This window comes from Eublepharis macularius, chromosome 6 (genome assembly GCF_028583425.1).
Source record: "Eublepharis macularius isolate TG4126 chromosome 6, MPM_Emac_v1.0, whole genome shotgun sequence".
Classification (NCBI taxonomy): Eukaryota; Metazoa; Chordata; class Lepidosauria; order Squamata; family Eublepharidae; genus Eublepharis; species Eublepharis macularius.
In genome coordinates, this window is record NC_072795.1 from 24,611,393 (window position 1) to 24,624,915 (window position 13,523).

General features: G+C 46.0%; 1 protein-coding gene across 2 annotated transcripts in view; it reads right to left on the minus strand.

Annotated features, from left to right (window-relative positions):
* The window catches only part of SERPINI1 (serpin family I member 1), a 122,580-nt gene that overhangs the window by 11,258 nt on the left and 97,799 nt on the right, over positions 1-13,523 (minus strand). For both annotated transcript variants that reach the window (XM_054984158.1, XM_054984157.1), the window contains one exon: positions 4,683-4,780. In XM_054984158.1, the coding sequence (XP_054840133.1) occupies positions 4,683-4,780 (98 nt within the window). The remainder of the gene's footprint in view (positions 1-4,682; positions 4,781-13,523) is intronic.

Consider the following 13,523-nt stretch of genomic DNA (forward strand, 5'->3'; position numbering starts at 1 on the left):
GACTGAGAAATGGATTGATGTTTAGTGTGATCCTTGCTATGGGATCCAGGGAAGCAAGTGAGGGCAGGAACAATACTCAGGCCTACCTCTGGGGAGCCTCAAGAATTGCCTAGGCTGTATCAAAGTTGTGTACCCAAATCTGATTGGCTATGGGACAAAACATCATTTTTGTCCCTGTGTGCGTGTGTACACCATCAAGCGACCTCTGTAGGGTTTTAAGGCAAGAGATGTTCAGAGGTGGTTTGCCATTGTTTGCCTCTGAGTAGCAACCCTGGTCTTCCTTGGTGATCTTTTTGATCGGGGATCTTTTCAAAAAGTGCTTTAGTGGATATGATTATTTGTAAAGGCATAGCTGCAATGGACAGTCACTTTCAATTAAGTTTTTTGGGGGGGGTCTTTGTGTGGTAGGCCACTTTAAGCCCCTCTTGCTGTTCATTTATCGAGAAGCCTAATTGCTTCGATTTTGTCTTTCTCTTGCACATTTTGTTTATTTATGAAAACGTTTACATCCTGCTGTTTCCAAGGTGACTTACAAAAGTATCTCAAAAAGTTGTCAATGGTAAAACTGCAAACAAAATTTTAAAAGTTCCACTTTCTGCCCATTTAAAGGATAAATACAGCCACCTCAACAGTGCAAATCTACGCAAAACGACTGCAGTGAAATCAATAATTTTAGACCGGAGTAACTCTGCATAAGATTGTGCTGTAAAGCAGCATTCTGGTGACATTTCCCAGGTGCCTTTCACAAGTGACGCTGTTCCAATATATCTCCATTGCAGCTACTGTTCCTGCCAAAGTACAACAGCAACAGAGCTTTCATATGGCATCCCTTGTTCCGTTTCTTTGTTCATGCAGAGTTTGTTTCTTGATAAACGGCACTGCTTTTTCCAATGACACGTGAGTGAGAGCCGCTACAGAAAACGGTGGGAAGAATAAGGGCAGTGCCTTTTGAAGCCTGGTGTGCTGTCCACATGAAAGGCAAAAGGGATTCGGCAGCGGCAGACCAGGAGGAGACATGGAATCAAAGGTGGTTGCAGAAACCTCAGTGAAAGCACGGGGGGATGACAAAGGGGAAAAGGATAAACAATAAAGCTGTATGAAAGCTGCTGAATAAAACCTGCTGCAGTTCTGATCCCCCAATGGAGCAAAAAGACTGTGCGAAAGGCATCCCGGTCAAATTTAAACCATCATTCATTCTCTGCAGTGCACCTTAGCAGCATTAAATGGCTGCATTAATGACAGCCAGTGTGGCAGTGGTCAGAATTGGGGCTTTTTTTCTGGGAAAAGAGGTAGAGGAACTCAGTGGTGGAACTCAGGACCGCACAATGACGTCACTTTGAGTCAGCTGGAACAAGGGGGGAGTTTTTAAAAGTTTAAATTGCCCTCGGTGAAAATAGTCACATGGTCGGTGGCCCCGCCCCCTGATCTCCAGACAGGTGGGAGTTTAGATTGCCTTCTGCGCCGCTGGCAATCTAAACTCCCCTCTGTCTGGAGATCAGGGGGCGGGACCACCGGCCATGTGACCATTTTCAAGAGGTGCCGGAACTCCGTTCCACCGCGTTCCAGCTGAAAAAAATTTGAACCTCAGCCTTCCCGATCCTAGGCCAGCATTCTGACCAGGGCTTTTTTTTCAGCTGGAACGCGGTGGAACGGAGTTCCACCTGGTCAGAATGCTGGCCTAGGATCGGGAAGGCTGAGGTTCAAATCTCCATCCATCAAGAAGATCAATGATCCTGGGCCAATGATTTTCAGCCTCTCTTATCTCACAGGGTTGTTGAGAGGCTCAAATGGGGAAGGGAGAACCTTGTATGCCTGCCAATTTCCCTGGTAGGAGAATGGTGGGATAAAAATGCACTAGATCGACTGACAACTTTACAGATATACTTTAAATTCAAAGCGTCGATGTAAGTTGGTCAGGCTCCAGCCTGCTGTGCATGTATGGTGTTCCGCCTTCATATTTTGGTTTCTGAGCATTGTCTGTGTCTCCCCCTGGATGAAAATTTTGTCCATATTCAAACTGAAAGGGGATGGAATGGATATTCACCAGTGTTAATAACAATCAATGAGCCATCGCATCAAATTAAACACAAACTGAAAGCAGGCATTCATACAGCTTTCATTCTATCGCTGCAACCATGTCTATCTGAGCTTTGAAAGTCCTATGAATTCTGACACTGGTAGGGTTGTCAGCCCAGCACTGACAACCAGCAAAGGATGGAGGCAGGGCAGAGACCAAAAGAAATGTCATCAGCTGCATAACCTGATGTGATATCACCACACTGTATGATGCTTGAGGGTTTCCTTGAAACCCTATGGTAAAAACCATAGAACTTGGGGGAATTCCTAGAGCACTGTGCAACACCATGATGCCACTTCTGGGTTCCTAGCTAGAAGTAACATCACAACTTTGCATGCTGCTGCTCTCCCCTCATTTTCCCTCTGCTGCTCCACTGAGAACTGACAGTGGGACGCTTAGCGCTAACTAGGGCTGCCAGTCCCCAGGTGGGGGTGGGGGATCCGCTGCTCACAGCCTCCAACCCTCACCACTACTCACCTAGTCAGTGGGAGGGAGAGGAATGGGGAATGGACCCAGGAGGCAAAATACCTCCCAGGCCAGCCTGCAGAGGGCATGCTTCCAGTGGGGCGCAACGACATCACTTCCAGGAGCGTTGTTATTGCACTGCCTGGGGAAATGCTCCTGGGCCCATTTGGGCTGATTCTTAAAGAATCTTCAGAATGGTTAGTACTGGGTCCTCCCTCCTGCTGGGAGAGTAAAGGGACATGGCACCCCTAGCACCAGCAGCGGTTCTCCCTAGGCACTGGTGGTCTGCATTCACGGACTCATGGAGGAGCAACACAGAATCCCGACTTGCAGTTGCTGCATTCAAGGTTATGTATTTGCAATGGACAATTTATTATCTCCCCAGATTTGCTCCAATCCTGTGTCAACAAACACGACCAACAGTAAATAAAAGTAACCTGACCTAACCACAACCCACTGAAATCAATAGGCTTAATTCAACTATGCACTTGGGGTTTTTTCATTTGTCGCTAATACAAAAAAAAAAAAATCAGTAGAGGCAGGCTATTTAAGACATGCAGGCTTCCAAGGATTTCCAGTCAAGTTCCTCCCCAAAGTGAACAGACAACAGGCAAGTCTAGCAGCATCACAGGGCTGCATGAGTACCTAAGCAGAGCTCTGTTGGATCAGACAACTGATCCATCTAGTCCACCCTCCTATTTCACACAGCAGACCACCAAATGCTCTGCAGAGCCAACAAACAGGACACAGAAGACCCCTGTTTTTGTCTCCTAGCACTGGTACCAGAGGTTTACTGTCTCTGGCTGTGGAGGTTCCCTTTAGATATCAGGGCTAGTGGCCATTGGTCTCCCATAAATCAGTCTGATATGCTCTGCATATCTTCTGTTGTGCTGCCCCCCCCCCCCGCCCCGAGGAATACGGTATTTCAAAATACACTAATTTTGAACAGGAAGAGCAGCCATAAGCAGGCCTACTCAGAATCCTGCTGAAGTCTATGCTCAGGTAATGGGTCTTAGGATGTGACATAGTTAGCTATTAATGGACTTATCCTCCATGAACTCATTTATTCAAAATATTTGTGTGCGCACCTTTCTCCTGAGGAATTCAGGACCAAAGGTCAGTAACAACAATATAAAAAAGAAAAACAATAAGATTAACAGTGCAATCCTCAGCAGAATTATTCCAGTCTAAGCCCACTGATTTCACTTAACTCGGTTTAGGATTGCACTGTAAAACACTTAAAAGTACAACAACAAATATAAAATACATTAAAACAACATTGAAACACCAGTTTAAAAACACTTTATGTCCCCCTTTGCCCAGGCCCACGCGGCCCCCAAATCCCCTCAGAATAAGTCTGCTTTACAGGCTTGCCAGGAAATTGGGATAAATGAAGTCCACTTGATGTCTTCTGGGAGTCTCCTGCACGAGCAAAGATAGGGGTCCCAGGTCCCCCAGGGACCAACCTGGGGGTGGAGGCGTACTTACCCCCCGCATGCGCACACACACTCCCATGCCCATCTACCATGATGGAAAATGACACTAAGTTGGGGAGTGGTTTTTAGCGAATTGTCCCTCCAGCATGTCATGCAGGAAAATGACATCATTTTCTGGTGCGACGAAGGTGCTCTTCCAAGGATTCAGGCACCAAATACTTTCCCTCAGGGGCAGACTGTGAGGTCAAAATGGCTCTGAAAAAGCCCTGCTCCCATCCCCCTGATAGAGCAAGGATCATCTCTGGCTTGGTGGTGGAGGGGCAGCATAAGCTTTCGAGAGCCACAGCTCTCTTCGTCACATCTGACAAAGAGAGCTGTGGCTCTCGAAAGCTTATGCTACAATAAAGTTGGTTAGTCATAAAGGTGCTACTGGACTCTTTACTGTTTTGCTACTATAGACTTTATGGCTAACTCTGCTGGATCGATGAGCTGAATGGACATCAGTGCAGTTTGCCCTGCCCATTGGAGCTTTCCCCAGAGACCATAATGGCCAACCCAGTCCTATTTCTCTTTTAAAACCAGGGCCAGAGGGGAAAAGACACACCCAGCCCATTTTGCCTGACCCTATTTCAGCATCTCTTTTGTTCTAAAATTAGTTTGGAACTGAAACAGGCAATAAACCCAAAATGTAAAACGCCTCTTACCAGACATTCCAGTGAGATCAGCACTTGGACTGAATACTTCTGTGATTCCAAGGCCCTTCAAAACATCCTTCATATCAATTTCCTGTTCTATTGTGAACCTAGAGAGCGCATAAAAGGATGAAACACGAAACACTCTTTTTAAAAAATAAATAAAGGAAGAGTATTTGAAAGTTGTCACTACTGAAACAGGGAGGAAAAAATGGAATTAATATAGAAGCAGCCAGTAAGGTGAGCTGGGAGCTCAGTGTGGAGAATAATAATTAGGAATAAGATAAATTGCATTTATTGAGCAGACATCCACGAGTGGCTTATTGTTATGCATTGTTGCATTTGCAGCAATGCCCTGAAACTAACTGTTCTCTGCTTGTGCAACCCCACCGTTCCCAAAGGTCTCAGCAAAGGACTTGGAGTCAACAGATGGGGAGACGTCTGCATACGAAGCTAGCTGAAATGTAGTCAGTTTTAAATAGCATCTGAGAGTGGAATTCTAAAGACTGGAAACCAAATTATTAATGTTGTGAGGGAAAGCTGCAAAGATGAGGCATTTAAATGAACATAACCTTCATCTGAATCTTCATAAGAAAAAGAACCTTCTTTTCAAGAAATGATTTTTTTTAAAGGCCAAAATATTCTTTGATAATGATGAAAATGGACAAACCAAGGAATTCTCATTGAAGGTCCTGAGAGGACAAACCAGCAGGATTTCCCCTTCAAACACTCACAAATTAAGAGAAATTGTGTAATTCAGTGCATCAAGTTTACAAAGTGCTAAGTGCTATTAATAAATACCCATAAATAGCAATCAATAAATACAATCAATAAATATAGTTAAATACATCCATTCATGAATATTTTGTATGATAAATATTCAGCACAAACAGCAAAATGCATTCAAAGATGGTCAAAGCAACAATATACTCTTTAACAGGGCTTTTTTTCAGGGGGAACGCAGGGGAACGGAGTTCCGGAACCTCTTGAAAATGGTCACATGGCTGGTGGCCCCACCCCCTGATCTCCAGACAGAGGGGAGTTGAGATTGCCCTCCACTCCGGCGTGGAGGGCAATCTAAACTCCCCTCTGTCTGGTGATCAGGGGGCGGAGCCACCGGCCATGTGACCATTTTCACCAAGGGCAACCCACTGAGTTCCACCACCTCTTTTCCCAGAAAAAAAGCCCTGCTCTTTAACAGTCATCTCCTCAGTATCTTCCGTGTCAGTTGTACGGAACATAGGAATGCGTAGACAGTTCATATATATAACAAGGCCAGTGTCTGTGAAGACTGTAATATCTGCTGTGGTTCCCTCCAATAATCATGTTACATTTCGTCCCGTGCCATGGGACCCCCACCATCGGGGCTTTTACTCCAGGATGAAACTCCACCCAACAAATTGCTAGCTATATTTGTTTCGCTCAAAAGAGCTTTAATCAAGGGAAGGCATCTATAAACCAAATACCAACATTGCTAATTCCAAAAACTGAAGGGGAAATCCTGTCGGTTTGTTTCTTGTCTTTCTCCCTTGAGAGCCTCTTTTTGGTCAGTTCTGAGAGGATGCCAGAAATGTGATCTGATGTTCCTGACTGAGGATGACTAAGTGGACTGTCATGTCTGCACCTCATCCATGTCATTATTCTAAGCTGAGCTGTTACAGTGAGCCATTGCTGTTATAATGTAATGCTGCACCTTGATGTCATATTGCCAATGCCATAAGTTGCCTTGCTTTCACAGGCCTGAAGCCGCAGGTGCCTTATCTAACTGCTTTGAAGCTCCCAGGACTTCTGACCTTGTAAACCGTTTTCATGTGTTTCAACTTTAATCTTATGCCTTCTTGGTGTCTAGACTTGATATGTAAACTATGCGAGGAGGACTTAAAACTGCTTCGCGCCAAAAGTTACGCTTTACTGTTGGGAGGGGGGATGTGTAATTGTGCTCTATAAGAAGGATGATTTTCACACATTTAGGTATTCCTGTCAACTTGCTTATCTGCTTGCTTTTCTTCTGAGCAATCCTATGGACATATCTGTGGATTTGATCTGATTCCCGAATAAAGCCTTTTAACCAAGATTGTGGATTTCTTGCTGTGAGGGTACAGGGGTCTACCTGCTATAGCCTGTCATCCATAGACTGACATAGACCTTGAAAAGAGCTGGGTGAGGGGACCAGATGGTCAACTCATCCAACCTTCTGTCCAGAATTAAGCACAGCCCCCCCCCCCACAAATCAACCTGCGCAATCCAGACCACGGAGTGCTGCAGGCAGTGGCCAGCTGCTTTACAGAATGAGGCTTTCAGGAGCAAATATCTCCAGATGCCCCAGTCAAAAAAGGTCATAAAGATACAGCAGAGACAAGTTAACAACCCAACTGCAGGAGAAACAGAGCACTTTGAGGAAGTATGCCTCGGTGTGCAAATTCAAAAATTGTTTTAATTGCATATTGGAAAGTCAGAAAGGGCATGTTCGTTGTTTTCGTAAAATATTGGCTGTATTGTTATTGTTTTGGGAAGTCATTTTAATAAGTATCGGGAAAAAACTCCTGACTGAAAACAATTACCATGTCCTTTTAAAAATGATACATTTTAAAGCCCTGCTCCCAAGGCAGCAGGAACTGGGACAGAGGGAGAAGAAGCACCCTTAGCTTCAGCTGCTCCGGGGCACTTCTTCCCTTTAAATATTGGTGGTGGTAGAGAGTGCTGTCAACTCATAGCTGTTTCATGGAGACCCCTGCTGGGATTTTCAAGGCAAGAGACTAACAGAGGTGTTTTGTTATTGCCTGCCTCTGCAACCCTGGTCCTTGTTGGAGGTCTCCCATCCAGGGTCGGTGCCAGGGTTTCTGGAGCCTGAGGCAGCTTCAGGGCTGTCCCCCGCCTCGCACACGCACGCACGCACCCAGACTATATGATGATGTGACTGTGTGTGATGTCACACGCAGGGCATGCCACTGGGACGGCTGGGCAAGAAGGCTGGGAGGCTCAGTTGCCCCACGCTGCCGCCACCAGCATGCGCTCCTGGCTGGGCGCAGCAGCTGGAAGCCGGGCACAGCAGGCAGCCAGGGCGGCGTGTGCGCATCCTCCCAGCCTTCTGGCTCAGTTGTTCTGCACGCCACCCCAGCTGCCTGCCGTGTCTGGCCCACAGCTGTGTGCTGGCGGTGGCGGCAGCAGCATGCGGCAATTGAGCTCCGTGGTGCGCGCCCCTGCCCCCAGCGCCCCCTCCGGTGCCTTAGCACTTGAGGCGGCTGCCGGCCTGGCCTCAATGGACGTGCCAGCCCTGCTCCCATCCAATGACTAATCAAGGCAGACACTGCTTTGCTTCTGAGTTCTGATGAGATCAGGCTCACCTGAGCTATCCAGGTTAGGGCCACCTTTAAACACTAAAGGCCATTATTTTCTATGGGCAACAGATCTGGCCTCTGAACTCCAAAGACCATGTCTACTGTCCAAAGAAAACAATGGGCTCTTTAAAGTTTAAAGGGCAGAAGAGCTGTCAAGAGTGTTGCCAGTCTCCAGATAGGGACTGGAAAACTCCAGGAATTATAACTGATCTCGAGACTACAGAGATCAGTTCCACTAGAGAAAATAGTTGCTTTGGCGAGTAGACTCTGCCGAGGTCCCTCCTCTCCCCAAACCCTGGTCTCTCCCTAGCTGCTCCTGCTGCTTTCCTGGCTATTTCCAATTCTGATATTTTCAGGAGTGGAAACACTGGAGTTGGAAATAGTTGCAGGGGAAGGGGGGGGGGGCTTTCCACTACCAGATAGCAGCCATTGCTGATCTGATCCCAGAAATGCTGGCCATTTTATTGGGTCAGCAATATCCAATTGCACACCACGAGTTATGGCTTCCAGGCACAGAAGTGAACAAGATGAAAGAAATCTGTTCCCTGGCGGTCCCATTTGCCTGATAGGGCCATACTTCTGCTTAGGGATGGTGATTCTTTTACATTGGTTTAGAACACAGATGGTTAACTTCTGAAACTCAGTGTCAGGTCAGATGTAACATGATGACACGTGAGTTGTAGATTCTCTGCAAATCCTACACAATTAGGACAAGGTGCACGTAGAGAAGGACTTTCAGCCCCCCTCCCCAGTGCCATTTCCCCAGCCTGAAACATTCCCAGGCAGCTGCTCTTTAGAGAAATCCACATGTTTCCTGGTGTTCATGTGCGTTTCCCTAACTGGCTCTTCTAAAGGAGGAATACAGCTTACAGGTCATCAGTTAGCAACCTTGGACTGGAAGCACAGCCTGTGAAAAGTGTGCTACATGTGGCATCAGGGATTTGTGACACATCTGGAGAGGAACCCGAGCGCTACATATCTGGCCATGCCTCCAAGTTAGGCTTACTGACCTTCCTGCCTCCTCTGGGAATGGGCTATTCCTTTCTCTATTATTAGTGGGGTTCTGATGGCAGGTTAAGGCATAGTTATTTCTGAAGGCATGTGCAGAGAACTGGCAGCCCTCCCGCTTTGCTGCAATTTCTTTTGTGGCTGCTTCCATGATGGTGTTGTTCTAAAGCTTTTATTACCGTACACTACCTTGTAGATCATAAAGTGCCCTGACCTGGATAGCCCATGAGAGCCTGATCTTATCATATCTCAGAAGCTAAGCAGAGTCAGCCTTGGTCAGTAATTGGATGGGAGACCTCCAATGAAGACCAGGGTTGCAAAGGCAGGCAACAGCAAACCACCTGTGTTAAGTCTATTGCCATGAAAACCCCACCAGGGTTGCCATAAGTCAACTCTGACTTGAGGGTAGGATTTCATTTTCAGATCATAAAGTATGAAAGGGCTTAAATATTTTCCAGTAATAAATAGATGTAGCATAAATCAGATTCACATTCTGTATGTTTCTAGGTGCACACTTGTTAGAAAGGGAGTGGTGGTGGCTTCCACTGCTCTAGAAATAATGAGGCCCAAATACTGCATGCAAGGGATAGGAAGATACAGTCCAAAGCACAGTGAAATTCAGCGCATCTCCTTCTTTTCCATCCTCAGATGGGAAAGTTTATGTATTTACTTCATTTATACCTTGCCCGTTTCCCCAATGGGAGCTCAAAGCAGCTTACATCAATCTCTTCACCACCAATTTTATCCTCACAACAACTCTGCAAGGTAGGTTAGGCTGAGAATGCGAGACTGGCGTAGGGTCACCCAGCAAAATTCCATGGCAAAGTGGGGATTTGAACCTGGGTCTTTCAGATCCTAAACCGATACTCTAACCACTACACCACACTGGTAAAGCTGAACCTTGTAGTTTTTTAACCTGATGTTAAAAGGCAAATGTTTTACACTTTTGGAATATAGGCTTGGATCCCATGGAAACTGTGCAGTGATGGAAGGAATTTCCAACAGCAGATTAGGATTTTCTTACCTTCCTCTTTCCCCTGCAGCCCTAAGTGCTGCTTTTGGGGAACAGGGGATCCCCAATAATGGGGGGGGGAGGTAAGAAGTCTGCAGCAGGAGTTGGAATCAGTGAAAGTCATTCTCTATATGGAGTATGCAATAAATAAAATTGGTCATATTGAGCATATGATACCATGACTTTGGAACCCTGCACCCTCAATTTACATTGTTCATAGAGATGCAAACACGTAAAATCCACCGATCAGCAGAAATTGTTTCCGGGAATAAAAGGTATCCAGGGATTTGGGCCATTAGTGCTACAAAATAAAACAGAGAGTCCTGGCCATCTGGACTCCTGTAGCAACTGTGCTTGCCCGAAAGCAATGGTGAGAAAAGGTAACCTAAGCCAGATTAAAAATGTCACAGAGGCATGCTGCCAGACAAAGCCCCTTCGCTGGTAACAGTGGAGGAACTTAAGGGCTTTTATTAGAATGACAGGAGCATTAATTATGAAGGATTTCAACTGTGCTGTCGGGCTCTGTGGAATGCAGTGGGAGAGCACGTAGCACATCAGCATTATGTTGCCCGGTTCTTCAGAAAGCCAGATGGCCGGATACCATGGGCACGGTTTGCTAAGCGCTGTGTTTGCAAAAGGTACTCTGAAACTAGAGGAAGTCTTGCCCTGGAAGAAGAGCAGAGGCTGGGCTGCCCTCCGCAGGTCACTGAAGACCAAATGAGATGTCCTGGTAAACATAGGCTACCGAAAAAGTACATCAGTGCATCTAATCCCCACCTCCCCTTGCATAATGTCAAGTGTCATTTACCAGTATCTTGGCATGGCAAATAATCAACCATCGGGGAGGGCCTACATTAGAACAATGACCACAACACTACAATAAAAACCAAGCCAATAGCCAGTATCCCCTGATCTTGTTCTTAACCTCATCATTAAAAAGCAGCCACGGCAGAACCATAAACTGATAGTACAAGGGGGGAAATAACTTCAACCCACAACCATTCAGTAGCAGCACAGCCACAAAGGCCCTGATCAATTAACTGCCATAAGTCTGTGATGGAACCATGGTAGAGATGTAGTAGAGTCGCTTCACTTGGGAATGGCTTCCAAAGCCAACGGAGAGGAGCTCTGGCTCAGTGACAGAGCATCTGCCTTGAATGCAGGCGGCTTCAGGTCCAATCTCAGGCATTGCGAATTGGTCACAGACGATACTGACCTTGACAGACAGATGGTCCCACTCATTATAAGGCAATTTCCTGTGTTCATGGTTCCACTACAGAGAAGTCCTACTCCCTTCTACCTGTATCCAACAACACAGGCATTGAAGATGTACAGCAGGGGGAGAAACAAACCACCATGACGCCGGGACAGATGTGTTTTGACCTAGAGAGCCAGTTTGGTGTAGTGTTTAAGAGCAGCAGGACTCTAATCTGGAGAGCCGAGTTTGATTCCCCACTCCTCTGCTTGAAGCCAGCTGGGTGACCTTGGGCTAGTCACAGTTCTCTGGAGCTCTCTCAGCCCCACCCACCTCACAGGGTGTATGTTGTGGGGATAATAATGACATACTTTGTAAACTGCTCTGAGTGGACATTAAGTTGTCCTGAAGGGTGGTATATAAATGTTATTATTATTAACTGATTTTTTTGGAGACCGAATAAAAGGTGCTAGACAGATAGATGTTATGTAGAGAGGTGGAGGAACTAGACAGCAGCAGCATGTTTATCTGAACATCTGGTTTGACTCTTGGTTGAAAGGCAGCAATGTGCAGTGGTTACAGCATTAGACTAGAATCTGGGAGATCTAGGTTTGGATTTTCACTCTGCCATGGAAGCTTTCTGGGTGACCTTGGGTCAGTTGCACTTGCTCAGTGTAACCTACCTCATAGGGTTGTTGGGCAGATAAAGTGGAGAATAGGAGAATACGTGACTTTGGGTCCCCTCTGGGGAGAAAGGTGGGGTATAAATGAAGTAAAGTAAATATAAAATAAACAATAAAGTGCCACTGTTTGCAGTCCAGAGTAAGAAGAATCATAGAGTTGGAAGGGGCCTTACAGACCATCTAGTCCAACCCCCTGTCCAATGCAGGAACAGCCTAAAGCATCCCCAACAAGTATTTGTCCAGCCACTCCTTGAAGACTGCCAATGAGGGGGAATCCACCACCTCCCTAGGCAGCCAATTCCACTGCTGAGTTACTCTTAACATGAAGTAGTTTTTCCTAATGTCCAGCTGGTACCTTCTCTTCTGTAGTTTAAACCCATTGTTTCATGTTCCATCCTCTGCTGCCAACAGGAACAGCTCCCTTCCCTCCTTTTAAGGAGAACAATCATGTCTTACCTCAACCTCCTCTTCTCCAAATGGAACATTCCCAAGTCCCTCAATCTTTCCTCAGAGCTATGCTGTGCTTAAATCATATATATATTAGGGGGGGATTAGAAATTGTTTCTTTGGTCTTGAACACACAAGCTCTTAGAGAACAGGTGTTCATTCCAAAGGAAGGGCTGCAAACTTGTAAGCAAGTACAGTGCAAGAAGCTGTACGTTTTCACTGTGTACATTGTACAGAACTTAAGGAATGAATCATCTACTTATCATATATTTATCCCATTACTTCAAGAAGGTCAGAGCAGTGTGTAGGTTTCTCTCCGCCTCCATTTTTTCTGCACGACAACCCTTTGAGGTAGGCTGAGAGAGAATGACAGACCCAAAGTTACCCAGTGATGTCTGTGACTCAGTAAGGATTTGAACCCATGACTCCCTGCTCATAGTTCAGCACTCTAACCACTATATTACATTGGCTTGATTTTCCACGCTAGCAGCAGCAATCACGAGCTGCAGGAGCCTTGATGATTTTCTTCTCAAATGGAAGTTTCTTTTTCTTTTTTAAAAAAATATGCATAGGCTTTGAACCATTTTTAAAAGGGTCATCACTTTTCAGGAGACCTCAGATGTGAAAAAGAAAATCTCAAATCAGCTGGAGAGCTCAGACCAGAAGAAACTTTGGTAATATTAAATATCAGAAGCATCAGCTAAAGAACTTAACTGGCTGGCTAATTGGAATCAATACCGAGAAATGCAGCCCATCCACTCCACTGACTCCGCTGTCAGACCTGTGCAGAAGCCAAGTCCAGAGCAGGATTCATCCTTTCCTGGGAGTGGGACAGACATTGAAACAAGCACATTTTGGAATTAGTCTTGTAATACATATTACAAAGCCCGTGGGCAGTTGTGGACTGTCCAGTATTTCCCCCCTGAGTTTGTACAGCCTTATGCTGACCCTAAATGGAGGCCACTGCAAGCTGGTCATTCCACTGGATAATAACAGGGCCTGAGGTTCAGTTAGAGTTGTCAACCTCCAGGTGGTAGCAGGAGATTTCCCTATACTACAACTGATTTCCAGGCCACAGAGATCAGTTCCCCTGGAGAAAATGGCTGCTTTGGAAGGTGGACTCTATGGTATTATACCCCACTGAGGTCCCTCCCCTCCCCAAACCCCGCC